We start from the raw sequence: 21293 nt of genomic DNA on the forward strand, positions 1-21293 counted from the left end.
TAGAAATGTCAATGCAATGAATTTGCATTCAGGATCATCAATTTGTTAGACATCAAAAGGAGAAAGTTGAATTTGTTGCTGGTGGATGATGCACATGGGTTACTGGCGGCGGACAGAGTGAGCAGATAGGCGTAGAGAGGTGCGGAGGCATTGCTTTGCTGCAGAAAGAGAGACACCTACGGCATTTCTCTTCATCTGAGTTGTCCCCGCAGTCGTTGTCGTAGTCGCACTGCCAGCGGCCCGGCACGCAGCGGTTGTTCTTGCATCTGAACTGGTAGGGCTCACAAGTCCTCTCAGCTGCACAATTTACAAGCATAAGTTGCAGCAAGCAAAAATGTAGAAACATCTGCGACACTGGCTTCTCTTCAGGGGCAGAAAGTTCCTACCGCACTCTTCTTTTGGCTCGTCGGAGGAGTCGCCACAGTCGTCCTCGCCGTCACACTTCCAGCGTGCGGGGATGCAGCGCCCGGAGTCTTTGCATCGGAACTCATCCACACCGCATGTCATTTGAGCTGCGGGGAAGACAAATGTTTGGGCACAACGGTGAGTGACATTCACAAAAGGTACATCAGAGTTATCTCCTCCGGTCAGTGAACTTACTGCAGTTGGCTGGTTCATCTGACCCATCGGCGCAGTCATTGTCCCTGTCGCACACCCAGAGGCGAGGTATGCAGCGTTTGGTCATCGCACACTGGAACTGCGTGGGAGCACATGTAACCTCAGCTGTTGGGGAAAATACGATCATTGTTAGTTTGCAGTTTAAATTGAGTAAACTGGTAAACCGGGGTCACTTACGGCAGTCCTTCTCATCCTCGCCTTCACCGCAGTTTTCCTGGCCGTTGCATCGGAAGATCCCTGGGATGCAGCGGTTCGGGTGGGAACATTTGAACTGGCTGGGCAGGCAAACATGAATATCTGGGAACAAAAATTATAAGCAAATAGAGTGTTTTCCCCCTTAAAGATACCTAGATGCTGGCATAATGTAGCTGCTAATAATAACTAAAAACAAAGACCTACCACAGTTGGCCTCGTCTGAAAAGTCCTGGCAGTCGTTATCTCCATCGCAGATATAAGCAGGGTTGGTGCAGATGCCTGTACCGCACTGAAACTGTCCCGGTCTGCATTTAAACTCCGCTGTCACAGATAAGACACAGTTTATCAGCATTCTGGTCAGCATGAGTATATCTGAGAGTTCAACTCAACCACAAGCACCTTACATTAGTGTGATACACCATCGTCTTCTTTCTCAGATACTTACGACAGTCTGCAGGCTCGTCTGACCCGTCGCCACAGTCATCCTCAGTGTCGCATTTCCACCAGAAAGGAATGCACTTGTCATTCTTGCACACAAACTGGAACAGAGAGAGAAATGATCCAAACTGAGAGCAGAGCTGGAGTCACAAGACTCAGAATACAAGACACAGGTGTTTCAATTATGCAGTCAGGACAAAATGAGTTTGGCATTTTTAATTTCTAATGTTTTATATAGCAGAACTTAAAAAAACTAAACTACAAACCAGAATAGTAATGCTTCCCTGGTCCATTCAATTCTTTTTCTTAGATTCCTACAAATTTTCCATTTCAAAGTCCCATACTTTCTTACCATACCTCCCTATGATCTATATGTAATCAGAGTTGTTTTGTGAATGCATCTCTCTACTTTTTTTTTTTTAAACAAATTTTTATCTATTGTGGCCTATTCGCTGTGCATACAATAAAACTGTTCCACGACCATGAAACTTGAGGGAAGATCACTGCAAGTTCTCAGAATATAAAAACTTGGATTAAAAAAAACTTCGAATTTGAGACTTGGTGTGGAAGGACTGAATAATGACATTAAAGATGACATTTAATTTGCATTTAGAGAAGAAGCCCTTTGGTCACAATAGTCGACTATTTTAGGAAAAATCAAATGATCAATTTTAAAAGAGACACTAAAAAAAAAATAATCTGGAAAGCCGCATAAGTTTATTTTTTCCATACTTCTGCAGACCTGGAAACAGCTTGAAGCTTTCTATCCTTCCAACTAGATGCTGAGCACACAGCCAGCTTACCTGACTCGCCGTACAGTTGGACATGCATGTCCGCTGGTCGCTGGCCAGATAGAAGTTAGTGGGACAGGCACATTTGTATCCTCCGCCTGGCGAGAGGAGGCAGAGGTTGCTGCAGCCACCGTTGTCTGTCTGGCACGGATGTTTCAGAACTGTGACGGAGATGAAGAGATAAACATTTTTTTAACAGCAAAAGCAGAAAAAACCTGAAGTGTATTAAAAGTTTGTCTTGAGAAACTGTTGTAAATTATTGTCAAAACGCACTGAACTATATCAAGCTTTTACCTGGCGGCTGGCGGTAGGGATGGTAAATGTGAATATCCATGGGCCGGTGCAAGGTGTTGATCAGGGTGGTCTTGTTGGTACCCATGGTCTTGTGCGCCCTGTTGATGGATTTTGTTTCCCAGTCGGTCCAGTAGATGTACTCCTCAAACAGCGTCATGGCAAAGATGTGAGGGATGTCGTGGTTCAGAACTGTGAGAGCAAACACATTAAAGATATGATCATGTTTTTAAGGTCAGTTTAAGTTTTTTTTTTTACCCCACCACCTTCATCTTGTCACAATCATAAACAGTGTGAAAATTCATAACAGTGTCTGTTTTTTCACTCGATGAGACCTGGAGTATTTACTTGTGAAAACTGGCAAACACAAAATAACTCAAAGGTCTTTCAGATTTAACTTAACAGGTTTAATATGAAATGAATCGACAAATGACATTAAATTCGTATACTTTAATTATTGCTTAAATTAAACAAAGCTGATAGCAGCCGTTAAGAAAGGGTACAAACCATTACACATCAGCTTATTCCCCGTTGTTATTTTTGATGGATTAAAGTGATAAGTGATCATAAAAACGCTCAAGTCTCAGTTATAGATCAAATTAATCTGCACTGACCAGCCTTTTTGAAACCAGTTTCAGGACAATAATACAGAAAAGAAGAGGTTATATTAAGGTAATGAAACTGTTTTCATAATTTACATTAAATGGAAACAGCTTTTTTTAATCTAAAAAGTAGCACATATATGATTTCAAACACTTTTCAAAATATATTAATAATATTGAAAACATTCTCCTTCCTTTAACTCCTCCAAAAATTGATTTTGAAATTCAACAGCTGCTTTTCTCAACATATGGGGGACAAAGGGCACACAGTGCACGCACAGACTTTCCCTTTTTACCAATAATGTACATTAGAAATCCATACAGTAATTTAATAAGCACATAAAGGAATCTATAGGAGCACATAAAATCCTATTCTTGCCATTGAGGTGTTGTTACAGCAAAGAGAAACTTCCTGTTCTGTTAATGTAAAACTGAGTGAACAGATAGAGTCTCCATTATATCCCTCTTATGCAACAGCTTCTACACCTCATTAAGTTTTACACTCTAGTTGCTCTTCTTTTTTTCTTCTGGCAACATATATGTGGCGTCTCATGCATGCTCTGTGTTTGGGGGTCGCCGTGTTAAATAAACACGCAGCAGCAATTCAGACATGCACATCTGGCAGAGCAAACACAGAAAGCAGGTGGCACTCCTTTGAAACGCCTACTAAATGGTAAAAAATAAAAAATAAATAAAAAAATCAGCAATGACTTTTACCAATATTCTGCTTTAATAAAATTAATACATAACAGCAGGTTTACAGCCTTGGCTGCAAGTTCAGATATTAGTCGCATTAGCTCAAAGTGCCCTTTGGTTTGTCCTTATCTGAGTCTTGTTCTTCAAACACACACGCAGCTACAATAGTGGTTAAGAAGCATCTGATTCAGTGGAATCACCCCAGTTAGATCACCAGGCTGCTCTGAGATTACACTGAACGATGTAAAAAATGTATATATTTTTCATTTAACACGCACATAGTTTATTGCATCAATAATGAGTAATTATAGGCCCATATTCATACTAATATAATTGGCAAAGATTATTTAAAAGGCAGTTTATGAATTATAAAGATAGGGCAACAAAATTCAGTTGTGGGATCCCTCATGGGTGTATTCTCGAGCCACTTTTACTTAACATCTACATGACCTCCATGTTTAACTAGACCGGGAGTCACCAACTCTAGTCCTCAAATTCTACAGTCCTGCAGGTTTTAGATGAATCCCTGCACTAACACAGCTGAACAAAATTATTGAATTACCTCTTCAGTGTGCTAGCACACAAATAAATATTAAAAAGAGCTATTTATTTGATTCAGGTGTGCTGGAGCAGAGTTGCATTTAAAACCTTACTTGGCATAATATTAAAACCATTGCCATAAAAAAGAGTTTCCTGTCAAAACAGGACACAGAAAAAAAGTGTCTTTACTGGTCTCTGTAAAATAAAACAAACAAAACGAACAGACATCACCCAAAATGCAGCTGCCAGAGTCCAGACCAACAAAGGGGAAAATATGTCACATTGGATCATAAATCACCTCACTGGCTCCTTAGTTATAAAAGGATAGTCTTTACAGTTCTGCAATTGGTCCATAAAGCACTAAATGGTCTTGGGTCAAAATACATTTCTGAGTTGCTTGTTAATTATGAACCATGTAGAACCCTCATGTCCTCAGTTTTTCTATTCTCTACAGTCCTGGAACATATACCTGAAAACATGGTGGAATCATGCTAAAGTTTTGACGTGCCAAATCAAAGATGTGGACATTATCTGTCAATCTATTAAATTTATGTATTGTTTTTGTTTTATTTATTTTTTTCTTCGAAATAAACCAAGTTTGGCAACAAACATTTCTGTCATTTCTGATGCATTACCTGTGTGTCTGCTGGTTCCATCCAGGCTGGCAAACTCGATATAGTCCTCTCTGGCATCCGCCCAGTAAATCCGATCATTGACAAAGTCCAAGGTCAGTCCGTTGGGCCAGGTGATCTTATCCTCAATGATAATTTTTCTGCCTGTGCCGTCCATTCCAATTCTCCCAATGTGAGGGTTATCACCCCAGTCGGACCAGTAAAGGTATCTAACCAGCAGAAAGCACAGATTCACTTAAATTAAAGATACTCAAAGCAAGGATCTTCATCGTCGCGAGTTAAAATAACGTGGCTCACCCATAGCGGACGTCCACAGCGACAGCCCGCGGCTCCCTCAGGCCACTGTTGACCAGCACAGTCCGGTAGGCGCCATTAAGCTTCGAGACTTCGATGGTGTCACGACCTTTGTCACACCAGTATAGATTTCCACCGACCCAGTCCACTGCCAGACCATCGGGATTACTCAGGGAGGTTCGGTGCAAAACCTACCAGATCGGTCAAAAAAGTAGAAGAATACATTTTATTTGCACTGCTAACAAAAGCTGAAAAACAGTCACAAATCAAATTTAGCAGTTACTGAAGTCCTGACCTCCATGTTGGTGCCGTTCATTTGCATCCGTCGGATCATGCTTCCCTGAGTGGTCACGTCTGTCCAGTAGATCATCTGCTCTGCATAGTGAAAGTCCAGTGCTACTGCATTGTTAAGTCCCTGATTGAAAACAATAAATTAGGATTAATAATTATCTTTACATAACAAGCCAACAACGAGAACACAAATATTTCTCCAAACAGAGAGCCAGAGATCCCACCTGCTTTATAAGAGTGTAGTTGGAACCATCCAGGTTGAGCTTTCTCAGATAGTAGCGATTCGCAAAAATCAGGTAGGGTTCCACTTCTACACACAAGTACCATCCAAAACAAAATTACTCAAGACCGAACTACATATGTGCAAGTAGTGAATTATAAATCCCACTCGTGGCTGCCTTTACCCGAAGTGGACTTGCAGATGGTGGGGTCATTGGGGCTGACTTCAAAGCCGTCCACGCAGAGACAGTGGAAGCTGCCGTGAGTGTTCAGGCAGTGCTGAGAACAGGGGTAGGTGGTCGTGCACTCGTCTATATCCACACATGTCTTCCCATTTCGCTTCAGCTGGAAGCCGGGATGGCATCTGCACTGCAGGGACCAACAGCAGAGCACATGTGTCAAAGTGTCACGGATGAGGTCATTCAAGCATCCCTCACATTTACTCTGGTTGCGCATGACTCCCTTGGCCCGTGCAAGGAAGTGACTGCTTTATGTTTCATTGTAATATCGATGTTTATCCAGATACCAAACTCGATCACTAAACAGAACAAAATTACATAGGTAAGTAAAAACAGGCACAAAGTGTTTGTTGGTTGTAGAAGAAGCCCTGCCCTAACGCACTGCACACCACAGATGTAGCAGTTCACACAGAGTTCAAGCTGTCCCAAGACCGGCCTCCCTCCTTTCAGGAATGAGGGCCAAAACAAAATTTCATCTTGCGTAACTGTAAACCTGAAGAGACGGGCTTCAGATCTTTTTATAACCAGGTCCACTTGAACAAACAGCAAATATTATCTCTGCTAACTCTGTGCTCGCAGTGAAAGTATGAGAAATTTTTGTAGCCAAGCTTCTGCAGACCAACATTAAAAAGTGAAAATCTGAAATTTCAATGTACTTTAAAGTTTAAAGTTCTTTAAAGTTCTTTTCATACTAAAAGCAGCTAAAAGTGCTGTACACACTGGGCAACAATAAGTGAGGTGTCTTACTTTAAAGCCTATTTTGAGATCGTCGCAGAGCTGAGAGCAGCCGCTCAGCTTGCTGTTTAGACACTCATTGATGAAGCAGTTGCGCTCATCAGAGCCATCGCCGCAGTCATCGTTCCGGTCGCACAGCAGAGTTTCATTCAAACACTTCTTATTGTGGCACATGAAGGAAGATTCATTACAGATCCTCTCTGAAATCACAGATGCACAGAGTCAGTGTAATAAGTAACATGACTTTTTCTCAGACAAAAAGTTGGTACGAAAACTAGAACTTATGTTTTTACTAGTTTGCAAATGATGAATTATCCCAAGGAGGCTAGTAAAAGAAACATATATTCGCTATTGAAGGACATATGTGTCTGATGCTTAACAATGTAGAATATGCAGATTTACAGACTACCAGTAATCTGTTCTTTACCAATCAGCATTAGGGTGTTTACATTTGGTCTGAAGCCATTTTTTCTACTGCGGCTAAGATAACAAAAATACAATGGATAAACTGACTGGTTGGCTGCTTAGCAGACATTTAATAGCTTCTCAAATGTTATTTTTCACCAAAGGATAAACTACAGTATTTGTGTTTCGGGTCAGGCTTAAAAAAAAAAGAAAAAAAAAGAACTCTGGTTGCTCAGGAACGTTCTCTGGCGTGACAGTACAAAGACTTAAATCGTGGTAATGGTTTTATTTTTGAAGCCAAAACTTTTTTTAAGCCTTTGTGTACCTTAACACCAGTAACCAACCCATGCATGGTCAGAGTATTAGCTTTTGGATGATAAAATAAAAATAAATATTGAGATCCTACCAGAATCTACACAGTGAGGGTTTTTGGGAGCTTCATCAGAGTGATCTGGACAGTCAAACTCGCCATCACATTCCCACTTCTTCTGGTTGAGGCAACGTCCATTGGCACAGCGAAACTCCTCTGGACCACATGGTGGGTATTCTACATGAAAACCACAAATTACAGACTTTTAACCTCAAAATAAGCAGGTATTAAACAAAAATATAACCAGTTTTTTTAGATACAAAGGAAAACTAACCACATTCTGGGGACTCATCCGAACCATCAGAGCAATCAATGTCATGGTCACATACAAAGTGCTTTGGAATGCACTGTCTGTTCTGGCACATGAACTCATTCTTGGTATCGCATGTATTGTTGGTGTACACTGAAAGCAGAAATAATCGCTTTTATTAAACGGATGTTAGGAGTTTTCTTTCTATTTCCTGCAATCATAGCAGACTGACTTACTGCATCCAGCTTTCAAGCTCTCATCGGCTCCATCGGGACAGTCATTATCTCCATCGCACTTCCAGCGCTGGGGCACACACACGTGGGAACCCGGGCACTGGAAAACGTCAGGGCTGCAGGACTTATTGTCTGTGAAGGAATGGATTAGTCGGTTGAAGGTAAGATGGTTGAATGCTTCCAGTGAATGTGCGACAGAAAGCAGCTGTAATATTAGTTACCACATATCTGGCCTTCGTCAGAGTTGTCGCCGCAGTCATCGAAGCCGTCACACACCCAGTTCTTGGAAATGCAGCGGTGGTTCCCACATTCGAACTGAGTGGGCGAACAAAACTTGTCTGCAGGAAAAGAGAAGGTGTGTTTAGTATCTTGAAAGAACAGCAAGATGTGTTGTAAAAGGAAACAGTCTGACTCTTCTGCGAGACTTTGTGTTTGTAGGAAAAAATGAGCTCGACTTTGCACATAGACTGACCGCAGTGGGTTTCATCAGCTCCATTCTCACAGTCGTTTTCCTTATCGCAGGTCCAGCTCATCGGGATGCAGCGCCCACTGGGGCAAGCAAAGAAGTTAACGGGACATTTCAGCTTCCTCTTATCTGCAAAAGGAAAGAAAAACAAGAAAGTGAACCTTTGGAGCGCTGAAGGAAGTTGAAAATGTCAGAAGAAAAATAAAGACATTCCACCTGGACAGTTTCTCTCATCAGAAAAGTCTCCACAGTCATTGTTGCCATCACACACCCATGAGGACAGATAACACAGCGTTGTTTTCTCACAGCTTCGGAAGGTGGAGCCTTTAACTCCAAGGCGGAAGAAACGCGAACAATCGGTAGGTTCTGAGAAAATAAAACCTTTCTAAGCTTCATATTTATAAATTCTTTTTTAATTCTGAAAAATCCCACGAGGTTGTAGTTTTTAATTTAACAATGGATTACATACGGCAGTTCATTTCATCACTAGCATCCTCACAGTTGACCACCTGGTCGCAGCGGCTGTGGTTGGAGATGCAGCTCCCGTCTTTGCACTGGAACTCTCCTGCTTTGCACAGAGTCACTGCAAGGAAAGGAAATGGGAATTTAGCAAAGAAAATCCAAGCTCCAGATTAAGTACATTTACGTTCTCTTTAAAACAGGCCGGTCAATCACGTTATGGTTAGCGTGGACTGGCTTTACTTACTGTTGCAGGGCACTTCATCTGAGTTGTCGCCGCAGTCATCTGTGCCGTCGCACCAGAACTGGTGGCCAAGACAGCGGCCATTAAGGCACTTTCGGTAGCCCTTCTTACAAATGCGATTGGCTGTAGAGAAAAAGTTTTCATTTTCATCATTTACTTGTGTTTTACTTTCTTTTCTAGCCTCGAATGTACATTTTCTTACCATACATTAATACAAGTTATATATATATTACAAGATTTATTATTTCTGCGACAGACTGGCGACCTGTCCAGGGTGTACCCCGCCTCTCGCCTGGAACGTAGCTGGAGATGGGCACCAGCAACCCTCCCGACCCCATTAGGGACAAGGGTGAACAGAAAATGGATGGATGGATGGATGGATTTATTATTTTCCACCTGATTGTTTTCAATCAGAACTCACCACAATAAGATTGCTTTTCGTCTGACTTGTCCTTGCAGTGGGCCATCCCATCACATGTGAGGCTGTAGTTGATGCAGTCGCCGTTTCCGCACTCAAAGTCATCAACACTTCCACATGACATATTCAGCGCTGGTCACAGGGGGGGAAAGCATTCATTTTCAGAAACACTTACACTTTGTCACATTTCAAGGCCTTCTTTAGGTTTTGCCCCTTCCTTCTTACAAGAGCAGGTATTGTCCTCGAGGAGCTGCCTATCGCCGCGGCAACTGCAGTTCACCCGTCCGTCAGATGTGGGCAGACACAAATCCTGGCAGCCTCCGTTATTTGTTCGACATGGAGAGTACTCACCTGAGGACAACAGGATGGTTTGTTTATTGCAACATACTTTTCACGGTATAACCTACAATCAGGGTTAATAAATGGTTCTCGGCGCAAAAAAAAAATCCACATTGTATTTAGGTCAAATATTGTTTGGTATGCTCTTTCCAGCTAAAAATATGAAAGTGACATACTCATGAAGAAGGGGACCAGAAAGTACTTATGACCTCAAGATTTAGTGTTTAGCTTGTACTCTTTAGAAAGTACTCTTAAGTCTTTGGTTCCATCTACCTGTGCTTCTTTCTTTGATGAAGCCATTAACATTACTGTTACTGCCATTAGGTATATGTAATGTTTGTTTTTCTTTTTTATACAACATATTTGTGGTTTAGTGGTTTTGTGCTTAGTTGCACATCTTTCCTGAAAGAAGCTGTTGACTGAGCTATTACTGTCCTTACCTGTGTGTGTGCTCTGTTTGTATTCATCATACCAAGCTTTCTTGCTGAGTGTGTTCTTTTTATGGACATCTATAGAGCTATTGATGCAAGTAAGTATGTGTAATCTCTGTTTTTCTTTTCCATACTCCAGGCTTAGCGCTTAGGGTTGTTGAGTAAATAATTAATGAATACCTGTCACCTGTGTGGTGACAGCTGCCCAGAAGAATTTAAAACTTCAGATGTAAAGCAGCCCAAACTATTTCCCATTATGATAAAAGGCCTTGAATCATTGAGCATGCAACATTTTTTTGGATTAAACAATGAAAATGTAAAAGCATTTTAGCACTTGCTTGAGGCATTTCAGTATGAACCAATAGTTTGGCGAACAAGGATAAATATCCATTTTAACCATTCTGTTAGAACATCTCTTTTCTAACTCTTTAGGAAAGATGTTAAGGAAAAAACAAACACTTAAAATACATATTCATAAGTTATGCTAACTAAATGGATGCAGTGAATGATACCCACAGCTGTTGGTATCGTTAGCCACAGCAATGATGCCCATTGGCTGCTGAGGGATGTCGGCTCGCAGCACTTTCATGTCTCCTCCCGTGAACTTGTCTCCCCTCAAGACAGCTCGCCTCACCCAGTCCGTCCAGAATATGTAGTCTCCGTACACGGCCAGACCGAATGGATGTACTGGTTCGTTCTTCAACAACACCTAATGCATTCGGTTTTAAAAACATGAATATGTTTTGGTGCTAACACAGCATCATTTTCCCCACAAGTAGCATCAAGTTAAAGAGCTGCCTTACATAGCGGTTACTTCCGTCATATTCGCAACGTTCGATCTTGTCCAGAGTGGCGTCGGAGAAGTAGAGTTTCTCAGCACGGTGATCGATGGCCAGGCCATTAGGAGTTTTAATGTCACTGCCAATGATCACCAGCACATTGGCTCCGTTCAGAGAGGCCCTCATGATGCTGGGAGACTGCTCGTTCCAGTTTGTCCAGAACATGAGACTGGGAAATGGCAGAAGACAAAAATTGTGGCAGGCTACCAGAAAGCCCTTTTATAGAATCAACGGCTCACCAAGACAAAATAAATGTTCTCGACAAGAAAACGGGCGGCTAAGGCAAAGATCTCACACAGCTGACTCACTCCTGACACTCATCCAGCACAAAGGCTCTAGGGTGGTCTTCTCCAGACATCGTAACGACAGTGTTGCGGTTATAAGCCACGGAGCGGCTCTGGTCTACTGTGTGGCGAGTGATGGTGGAGGTGGTGTAACTCGTCCAGTAGAGTGTGTCCCAGCCTCGGTGGTACGCCAGACCCTCAACTGACCCGACGTCTGAGAAGTAAAGAGGAAAAGAGTAGATGTGAAATAAAATCTGTCTTGAAAATCACACTAACACAATAATTTTAGGCAACCTTTGACAAGTATTTGAAAAATGTTAGCATCAACAAATAGTTTGGTAAATGCCTATTTGGACCACAAGCTAACACTGGTAGAGACTTCTGAAGGTTTGACTGCTGCGTGTACCAATACGGCTGATAAACTGGGTGTATAACATCAACACAAACTGCCTGTTTTTAAGAATTTATGACCACCATTTAAATCTCTAGTAAAAATTATAGCAAAAGTATGACACCAAGTACCGGAGATACTATAAATCTTCAGGCCAATTTAAAGACCACACGTTCTTTTCATAACCTACATTGGAATCCTCACCCACAGTTTAAAAACCATTTATCAACATTTCTCTTTCTGTGAAGAAACCTCAAGTTAATACCGTACTTTAACAAAAAACAAACTTTCTTCATACAGTAAATAATAATGTATCTTATGAGCTGTAAAAGTGGAAATTATGGAACAAGATGCTGTAGCACTAGTAGATCCAAACTGTTGCTTTTTTTTTTTTTTGCTATGCTAGTAACCGCATTTATGGCCACTTACAGCACACAATAAAAAGGTGAAGTCATTGTTTGCTCTTGGCTAAAAGTATATAATTGCAACATTATCGACAATTCAGATGCTATGATTAACATAAATGTGGGTAATTTTCGCAGGATAAAAAAACTCTTATTTTAAGGCCAAATCAACGGACAAACAAACAAATCTTATTTGCGTTTTTCAAACCCAACAATGAGACTCTCCAAACAGGACTTAACAAGAAAGAATGAATAAAAAGTTAATATGATAATGGAAAGATGAGACCACTATTATATAATCATACACTCTGCTCGGCCCTCCCGTTATCTACATCAGCTCAGCTCCTGGTTACAAAGCAAACAGCACACAGACCCTGGTGAGAAGAACACTGACACTCAGGACAGAGCTTTTCATGCAGTCCTGGGAGGAGGACAACCTGAGCATCACTTAATTATAATAAAAGCTACTACCTCTTGTTGCTGAATTAATTATACAATAACCCGCAGGAAGACTCTACATTTGATAAAGGCAAAGGACAACCATTGACTGTTTTTTTTCTTTTGTTTTTCTTAAAGAGGAATGTCTATTTACAGTGACAAAGAGGAAGTAGTGCTGTTCCTTGGAGCTGCAGCACTGATATCTCATTTTGGACCTAATCATCTTCTTCTGGGATAACAAAGCTGCAACACAGAAGTCTTTGTACATGTAATTTTTTCCTGAGAAGAGAGTTTTGTGGGGACATCTTATTATTTTTAAGAATGGACTTCACTGGATGTCGTCAGGACATTTTCTGAGGATGAAAAGTTGACTATATATGTGGAGCTGAAGAAGATTTTGCTGTTGAATAACTGCAAGAAATATCTTTAAACATTCCCTCTTTGTGAACAAAGTATAGATGTTAATGGAGGAGCGACCCGTGTGATTCTAACAGCTTAACTAATTGCTATCATTATCAAAGTGCTTGCTGTCTCAGTGGACTGCAATTATGTTTGTTTAAATAGACATGAATTGGATCAAACAGATTAGTTGCCCACATGCTGCATCCCATTCGGATACTTAACACTGACAGTATATTGGATTACAGGGCTTTTACTGGGACTGGATGGAGACTCCTGGACTAGAGACGAACAACAGCGGCCTTAACCAAATCAGCAAAGAAGATAGAGCTTTGATTAAAACTTTGGTGCCCTTCCTGGATGGACTGATCCTGTTGACTGGACTTATCGGTCAAACTCTGGTGATGATTATTCTTACAGGCAGAAGGAAGAAAGAAAGTCAACCTCCTCATGGTACGGACACCCTGCTACTGGCTCTCTGTGCTGCTGACCTGTTGATGCTACTCTGCCAGCCCTTCCATACCTCCGCCATCATCGTGGGCTTCTGGCCGTTCGGCAGCTTCCTCTGCAAAGCAATCAGCTTCCTGGGGGTTGCCTGTTCGACCGCCTCCGTGTTCACCCTGGCGGCTCTAGCAGCCACACGCTATCTGGTAGTGGTGCACCCCACCTGGACCTACCGCGCAAGGATGAACAGGCGACTCAAAGTGACAGTTGCCCTGCTCTGGATCCCAGCCTCTGCTCTGGCAGTGCCGCAGTTTGCCTTCCGCACAATTACATTTTCCAACACGGTATACTGCTTCGCCTTCCTGTCCGACTTCAGCCGACTGGTCTACAGCATCGCTCTGTTTGTCATTGGCTTTGCGCTGCCTTTAAGCATAATTATAGTGATGTACAGCAAGATTTACTGCTTTCTTCAGCACACGCGCCAAGTAGGCAACGCTCCGCAGCTCGAACGCTACCAACGGCAGGTCACTCACACCTCGGCTCTCCTGGTGCTGGTCTTCACCCTGCTGTGGCTGCCCTCCTACATCCTCATGTTCTCCATCATCAGAGGATCTCTGGCCAGCTCACCCGGCTTCAACACCTTTGCCCTCCTGGCCAGACTCTTGTCTTCCTCAGTAGCTGTGGTCAACCCTGTGCTGTACGGCTTTATGTCTCAGAAGTTTAGGCGAGAGTTAGTGGAACTGGGAAGAGAAAGCTGGACGAGGTGCAGAAGCTGCCTGATAAGTTGTCCACGTTTGATGAGCAGGCACACAGTGCGGCCATTTGAGCATCAAACCACCTCAGACATACCGCAAAACTGACTTTTTTTTTTTTTACCTAAAATAAAAACGCTATTGCTCAATGCAACTGAACTCTGGAAGAAATCTACAATCCACTTATAGGAATCCATAGTAGAGATGTTTAAAAAGTCTTAAAACAAATTACTTGTTTTGCAGTACTTAACTCAAATATCCTGGGTTTATTTTGCTGTAAGAAATAGAAGTAGGGCTGCAGGGTAAAATTATCAATAATTAATATAGATGAGGAATAACGCTTGTGATAAATTTACATTTACATCTAATCTGAGTCAGATAGGGGAATCTACTGCAGTCAGACTCCATCTAACAAGCTCAACATTATATTGGCTTACAAAGTGTGAACTCGTGACAGTTGGAATCGAAGAGGAAACAAGCGTTGCATTTCTGACAACTCAAAACTTACTGTCCACCACTATCTTGCGATCGGAGCCATCGTCGTTGATCTGCTGGATGTTGCCGAAGTGAATGTCGCTGAAGAAGATGCGGTTGGCTCCCTTCCCTCCGCCGCCATGGTAGTCAAAGCTGAGGGCGATGACGTTCTTCATGTGCTCCGGGTCCTCGAACGGTTTTATCGGCGCATTGAGGTTCGTCTCGTCCGACAGGTGTATGCTTTTCAGGATGGTGCGCTCCGAGTACAGCAGGTACCCGTCATAGTCGCGGCAGCTACGTCTGTCCTCGGCCAGCATGCCGTGGGCGCAGGCGCAGGTCCGCTCCCCGTTGCCACGGTAAAGACACAGCTGTTCGCAGCCACCGTTTTTTTCTTTGCAGACGTTCGTGCCTGCAGAAATGAGGGGGTGCATTCAGGTATTAAACAGAAAATTATTGTTAAGGATTCTTTTTAAACATGTGACGTTACGCTGTTCTTACCTTGTTGCCTAGCTCTGTTAAAAACCTTGATGTCCTTCAGTTGTACACCGATGCCTGTCCTCAGCTGCACGGCGTCTGTAGCATTGTCTTTGCTACCTCTCTTAATGGACCCATTGGCATGAGTCCTGAACAAAAAAAAAATTAAATAAAGATAATAAAGCTGAGATAGCGCAAAGATTTTGTCTGTTTATTTAAAGTATGGAGCAGAAAACAGCTCACCTGTCACTCCAATAGATGTATCCCTCAAATACAGACACAGCAAACATGTCCATGTTGTTGCTGGCCAGTACCAGCTCTCTGTTCTCTCCCGTCTCCAGGTTTATCCGCTCGATCTTGTCTGTTCGAGCATCGCACCAATAAAGCAAACCCCCCTGCACCGCAAAAGAGGAAGATAATTTAATCAAACATTTAGGTAATTCCTGGAGAAATTTTAAATTCTTTTAATTCTAAGCAGTGCTGCTTGAAGATCAAAAATTATCATTTTAAATATATTAAAAATATTTCTATGAAAACAGTCAGTGAGTAACGAGGAAAAAAAAATAAATGAACCTCAATGTTACCTTAATCACATCTAACATTAATGAACTGATGAACGAATAGCTTTTTGTAAAATACAATTTACAAACATAAATCACACAGATTATTTTGCATATTAATGAAGTGATGTGCAAGTTAATTTGTGTTATTAAAAAAGTACTTTATTTAAAAAAAATAAATAAATAAGATTCTGTTGCGGAAACTCCAAAATTATTTGCTGAATGATGCAGAGGTCAGAAATGTTTTAAACATCAATACGGCAGCATCACAATCTTTATTAAATATATTTAACAAAGGGTGTGATCAAACAAACAAAAGAAATGATTTTAGAATGAAGGTAAATGCAATGATTTCACACCTCATAGTCGATGGAGATCCCGTTTGGCCAGCTGATGCTCACGTTGACAATGACCAGCCTCTGGGAGCCATCCAAGCGAGAGCGCTCAATACGAGGGTACTGACCCCACTCTGTCCAGAACAAATACCTGCACACAAACACGCAGGAGGCTGTTTGGGTGTAATTTAGAAATAAAGACGGGCTGGTTTCTTTTCCTTAAGGCAACACTGCGACGAAAGAGTAAAGTGTGGATAAAGAGGCTGACCCTTTCACTGGGTGGACAGTTATAGCTCTGGGTTTGTCCAGACCCTGGGAGATGACCACGTAGCGGAATGAGCCGTTCAGTCTGGCTACTTCGATCACATCAAAGCCCTGGTCAGTCCAGTAAATGTTTCCTATAACCGCAAATTTATGCAAATCACTTTATATCTGCATTTAAAATACTTGAATATAAAAAAATTAATAAATAAAATAAGGTAAATAAAATAGGATCTAAATAGTTTAAAAGCCAAACCTGCTATCCAGTCAACGGTGATCCCCTCCACTCTGCCGATGCCATTGGTCACCACATCCTCTCTCCAAGTCTGATCCCTCTTTGCTCTGCTGATGGTGCTCAGTCCCATGTCCACCCAGTAGATGGTGTCATTCTCTGCACAGGAGATAATTGCAGCTTTCAAATGTCACCCTGAAACCAGCCTACTATTTACTTGCATCTTTAAGTGCTTCTCACCAGCGTGGAAGTCGATGCCCACAGCCAGAGAAGTGCCAGACACGGGCACCAAGGCGTCAGATTTGTCTGCCGGGTCAAGGGGAATACCCCTAATTCCTTCATGAACCGAATAAAGCAAGAAAGATCCCATACCTGTAAAAAACAAAACAAAAAAACAAACAAAAAGGAGCACAATGTATGTTGTGGGTATGCTTTGAAAGAAACAAAAACCTTTAAGAAGCTGTGTTTGTGGATGAGTTTCCTACCCTCACAGGACTGCTGCCCAGTTTTCAGGCTGTATCCAGCCGTGCACATGCAGGATCTTGTTGTCGGAGAAGTGGGCAGACACAGCTGCGAGCAGTCGCCATTATTGTTGCTGCACAGGTTGATTCCCGCTAAAGGAAAATCAGATAAAGTGAGAAGGAGTTACTTTTTTCACTTATTTAACCACTTCATATTCCAACCTTGGTCAAATATTTGCTACCTTTCTGCACATCCTCGTCATAGATCCTCATGTGCATCATAGGGGAAGTGTTGTTACGCAAAACCTTCCAGTTCCCACCGTCCGTCTTGTCACATGTTCCTATCTGGTCTGCTTCCTGGTCTGCCCACCACAGCTTGTCTCCTACAGACATCAAAATTCATACAAATTGTTCTTGATTATTCAATTATCAAAGCAGAGGATTACCAACTGTAAAAAAAAACCAAAAAAAAACACACTGCTTGTAATGGGTTTTTCATCTTACCCATGATAGCCAGAGCAGTCGCCTTGGTAAGTTTGCCTTTGACACCTTCCAGTATCTCCAGTTTAGATCCGTCCAGTTTGCATCTGTTAATAGTGCTGTTACCTGAGCTGATCCAGTAGAGCTGCTTCGTCTCATAGTCAATGGAAAGTCCTTGGCAAAAAGAAATATTGTATCACAATCCATGTATATCTGTCACAATAACAGATAGTCACAGTACCAAAAGAAATCTTCAGGTCGGATGCCGTTACTGAAGGAATAACACTCAGTGAGGTATTTAAAATGAAGAGGAAACACACACAAGTAGTCAAAATTGTAGTAAGAAAATATTTAAAAGAAAATTACATTTTCATATTGAGACACTTTCCTTTTAATTTCATAGCAGAGTACAACCAAAAGTCCAGTTTACTCAAAAGCAAACTTAAAGACACCCATACAATAAATTATCCACCCAAGTAATTTAGGAAAGCATATGTCTTTATTTTAAGAAAGACATTTCTCCAATAATTTACAGATTTGTTTTTTACTTTGCTCCTTTGTTTACCTCCCCCAAAAAATACAAAATCCTGTTTTTTTTTTATATAATTTTTTTTTTTAAATGGTCATTTTTGTAGTCCACAGGTGCTTTCTTTTTGTGATAGAACATTTGTACTCGTCTGATCTAGGGAATGCACAGAGTGAGGAACGCAATCCACATTTGAGGAATATGAGATTCCAACAAGAGTTTAATATGTCAGCTGCGTAAGTGTTTTGCTTTGCTCTGAAATTACAAACCCTGTTTTATTAAAACAGTTCTGTCACACATGTAGGGTGACATCACGTCTGCTCCTAAAATAAATAATGATGTCTGGTTATAGCAGGGAGGGTAGAAAAATATATATTTTCAATGTTTTAATTTCTTTTTTTCATGATTCTATCAGAAAAATTGGAATCAGCTAAAATGGTTGTGAGAAATTAAAACTTATCAGTGCATCTCTAACTATAAAGCTAATCTGAGCATGAGCAATGGAGACATAAACACATATTCTGTTTTATTTTACAGTAGCTGTATATTTGAGAGCGAGTTAAACATCTGCTCACCAACAGGGCCTTTCTGATTAGTAAAAAGCAGGGTGTGGTTGCTTCCATCCATGTTTGCCATGCTAATGTTGTCGCCATCAGTCCAATACAGCTTCCTGAGAGAGGGCATGAAAATGACTGCATTAATGTATTTGCAAAATATATGAAAATATAACAAATTGAAAACAAATTACAAGTTACAAAGCAAGAGAGAAAAAAATCTAATGTTTGCAATAAAGTCAGAGAAGACCTCATTAAAATTTTATTAAATATGGAAGAACCCTTATAAAGTGACTGAGAGCCTCAGATAAAGCACTCACCCAAGTAGCGGATGAACCACCAGACAGTGAGGTTTATCCAACCCCTGGATGACGGCGTTCTTAAAAGACCCATCCAGTCTCGCCACATTGATCTGCTTCTTATTGGCATCATAGCTGGTCCAGAAGAGGTTCCTGGACACCCAGTCTACTGCCAGGCCATGGGCATTAGGAAGGTCTTGACAATTTCGACAACAACAAAAAAAAAAAAGGTACATTAGACTTCCAGGATGTACAGCATGCTATTGATTTAACATTGTTGCAACATTTATCCCTGGGATTGCTCCTACCAGCAGACACGACCGTTTCCACTCCCGTCCCGTTGATGAAGGCTCTTTTGATGGTCTGAGTACGCACGTCTGACCAGTAGATGCGGTGCTCCACAGCATCATAATCCACCACGGTCACATTGTCTATGTCCGGCACGGTAAAGGAGATGATGTAGTTGTAGTAAGGGTTATCGATGTCCACACCTCGGATCTCGATCTGTCGTGCATAAAGCAGGAACTTGCGGGACTCTGGAAATAAACGCATACAGAAATGTAAATTTCTAGAGAAAAAAAAAATGCTTATGACTATAATACCATTCCCTTTAAATAAAAGATAATATAGTAACAGACATAAATCTGTGTCCATGTGTTTGTTCCTCAGCCCCACAAGTCAATTATAAATAATAAAAATCTATTATTTACAAATAAATAAGAAATAGGCAAGTATTTCTTTTAGCATATTTGTAACTAGGAGTGGAAAATTAGTTAGCAAGGCAATATAGTACTGTATATTTGTAGTTTTTCTTTATTGAACATTAAACATTGTATGTTTAATTTCAAATAGGTGCAAACAACTCTGAATTGATGTAGTCACTTTAACAACTGGAAAACCACAAACAATGAGAAAAAACTTGAGTTTTAACTGACATATTCCCTGGTTGTTTATGAACAACACTGATTATCTTAATTAATACTTTCTCTTCTGTTTCTTTACCACTACTATGATCAGACACCTACTGCAGGATTGTCATAATATTAGGAAATGTTTTCAATCTCGCCCATTCCTGAGCAACGAACAAGTGAATGAGTGTGTAGCTCATAAAGTAGAACAATATGTCGCCTTCCTTCGTCATAGCCTGCACTGGGAATGGCTGTGGAAACCAGTGTGGTGTTTAATGCATGACAAAGACCACATGGTGGTTTTTACAGGCGACGGTTTCTATTCTTGCCTTTGCAGGTGCGCTTGTCGGCCTGCAGCTTCATGAGGTGGGGGCAGGCGCAGGAGAAGGTCTGGTTAAAGTTGATGAGACACAGGTGGGAGCAAGGGCCTTTCCCGTCACTTGTGGCACATGGGTTTGGAGCTGAAGGAAAGGAAAAGAAACAACAAAAAAACCGCACATCTTAATGTTTCACAAAAATGTCAGTAGAGGAAAAAAAGAATGATGGAACATGCTGGTAAAAAAGAAGCAAATGCATCTGTATGCACTGCAGTTTAAAAAAAATCCCCATGTCATAGGATATTTAAATCAATCATTGCATATTTTCCTGGTGTTGAAATCTTGTTTTTTTTACCTAAACGCCCTCAAGGAGGTTGAAGGGAAACACTAATGATTCCCACGAGGAGTGGTTACAGCTCCATTAACATCCGCTTTCCTTTGTCATCCACGCAAGGACAATGTCACACACACACACACACGAGGGGTCTCTAAGCTGTTTACAACTGAATATCAAAGCGACAATTTGATGTGACAGGACTTAGTCAAACAGCTGTGACAGGCCTCTTGCCATCTCACCAAACCTGCCTAGCTTTCAGATCAACGTGTGACATTTCTGCTGCAGGAGCGAGGTGTTGTTTTCAACGACATATTTGGGGAAGTAATGAACAATAAGGTGTCTTTTTACCCAACCAGGCAGCAGCAGGTATCCAAAGTGAGCCTGTGTGAGAAAACAACATGACTTGCGGCACAAAAAGGTCAGCTGTCTTTTGGGGAACAGGAGCCATGAATAACATGTTGAGCAATGGACTGTGAGTTCATCACTTTCTCCTTTAAATTAAAGCTCAACCAATGTGTTCAGCAGGGTAAAGAATTTCTAGCTTTAGGTCTAAAATATACAATGGAAGTGTTATCACAACCACAAATTTGAATGTCTTTTTTAGATGGGTCATCTATCAGTCGTTCTCTCCATAAATCCCCATCAATGTGATCAACCTGAACACCCCTACCCCATGGGGAAACATGGTATTGGCAGCATCAAGCTGTGGGAATTATTTGATAGCATTAAGGTGGAGCCAAGTACAAGTCAATCATGTAACCGAACATTTCAGACGCTAGAAAAGACTTCAGAGCTGGATAACAAGAATAAACTACAACAAAAAAGTTAAGATGAAAGCATAGTAACTTGTTAGAACGGTCCAGTCAAAGCCCAGACAAAAAATCCAATTGATAATCTGAGGTAATACTTAAAAAAAAAGAAAAAGTCA

At 41.3% G+C, this 21293-nt stretch overlaps 1 protein-coding gene and 1 pseudogene across 3 annotated transcripts in view; one reads left to right on the top strand and one right to left on the bottom strand.

Moving 5' to 3' along the window:
* LOC102226233 (low-density lipoprotein receptor-related protein 1-like) overlaps positions 1-21293 on the bottom strand; it is a 93036-nt gene that overhangs the window by 10852 nt on the left and 60891 nt on the right. For all 3 annotated transcript variants that reach the window (XM_014469659.2, XM_023330809.1, XM_023330806.1), the window contains exons 28-68: positions 20041-20172; positions 19112-19339; positions 18825-18999; positions 18526-18620; positions 17449-17598; positions 17187-17327; positions 16969-17097; positions 16724-16855; positions 16508-16642; positions 16259-16388; positions 16015-16141; positions 15339-15490; positions 15120-15244; positions 14656-15030; positions 11344-11533; positions 11000-11204; positions 10713-10905; positions 9652-9777; positions 9430-9558; positions 9012-9131; positions 8775-8888; positions 8522-8671; positions 8312-8434; positions 8061-8177; positions 7843-7971; positions 7631-7759; positions 7393-7533; positions 6594-6781; positions 5793-5976; positions 5613-5698; positions 5393-5512; positions 5101-5288; positions 4807-5012; positions 2337-2525; positions 2055-2203; positions 1259-1352; positions 1018-1134; positions 796-915; positions 601-723; positions 387-512; positions 181-297 (exon numbers count right to left, since the gene is read on the bottom strand). In XM_014469659.2, coding sequence (XP_014325145.1) covers positions 181-297; positions 387-512; positions 601-723; positions 796-915; positions 1018-1134; positions 1259-1352; positions 2055-2203; positions 2337-2525; positions 4807-5012; positions 5101-5288; positions 5393-5512; positions 5613-5698; positions 5793-5976; positions 6594-6781; positions 7393-7533; positions 7631-7759; positions 7843-7971; positions 8061-8177; positions 8312-8434; positions 8522-8671; positions 8775-8888; positions 9012-9131; positions 9430-9558; positions 9652-9777; positions 10713-10905; positions 11000-11204; positions 11344-11533; positions 14656-15030; positions 15120-15244; positions 15339-15490; positions 16015-16141; positions 16259-16388; positions 16508-16642; positions 16724-16855; positions 16969-17097; positions 17187-17327; positions 17449-17598; positions 18526-18620; positions 18825-18999; positions 19112-19339; positions 20041-20172 — 6099 coding nt within the window. The remainder of the gene's footprint in view (positions 1-180; positions 298-386; positions 513-600; positions 724-795; positions 916-1017; positions 1135-1258; positions 1353-2054; positions 2204-2336; positions 2526-4806; positions 5013-5100; positions 5289-5392; positions 5513-5612; positions 5699-5792; positions 5977-6593; positions 6782-7392; positions 7534-7630; positions 7760-7842; positions 7972-8060; positions 8178-8311; positions 8435-8521; positions 8672-8774; positions 8889-9011; positions 9132-9429; positions 9559-9651; positions 9778-10712; positions 10906-10999; positions 11205-11343; positions 11534-14655; positions 15031-15119; positions 15245-15338; positions 15491-16014; positions 16142-16258; positions 16389-16507; positions 16643-16723; positions 16856-16968; positions 17098-17186; positions 17328-17448; positions 17599-18525; positions 18621-18824; positions 19000-19111; positions 19340-20040; positions 20173-21293) is intronic.
* Positions 13073-14255, top strand: LOC111608112 (annotated as a pseudogene).

The sequence above is a fragment of the Xiphophorus maculatus genome, chromosome 1, assembly GCF_002775205.1.
Source record: "Xiphophorus maculatus strain JP 163 A chromosome 1, X_maculatus-5.0-male, whole genome shotgun sequence".
NCBI classification, from domain to species: Eukaryota; Metazoa; Chordata; class Actinopteri; order Cyprinodontiformes; family Poeciliidae; genus Xiphophorus; species Xiphophorus maculatus.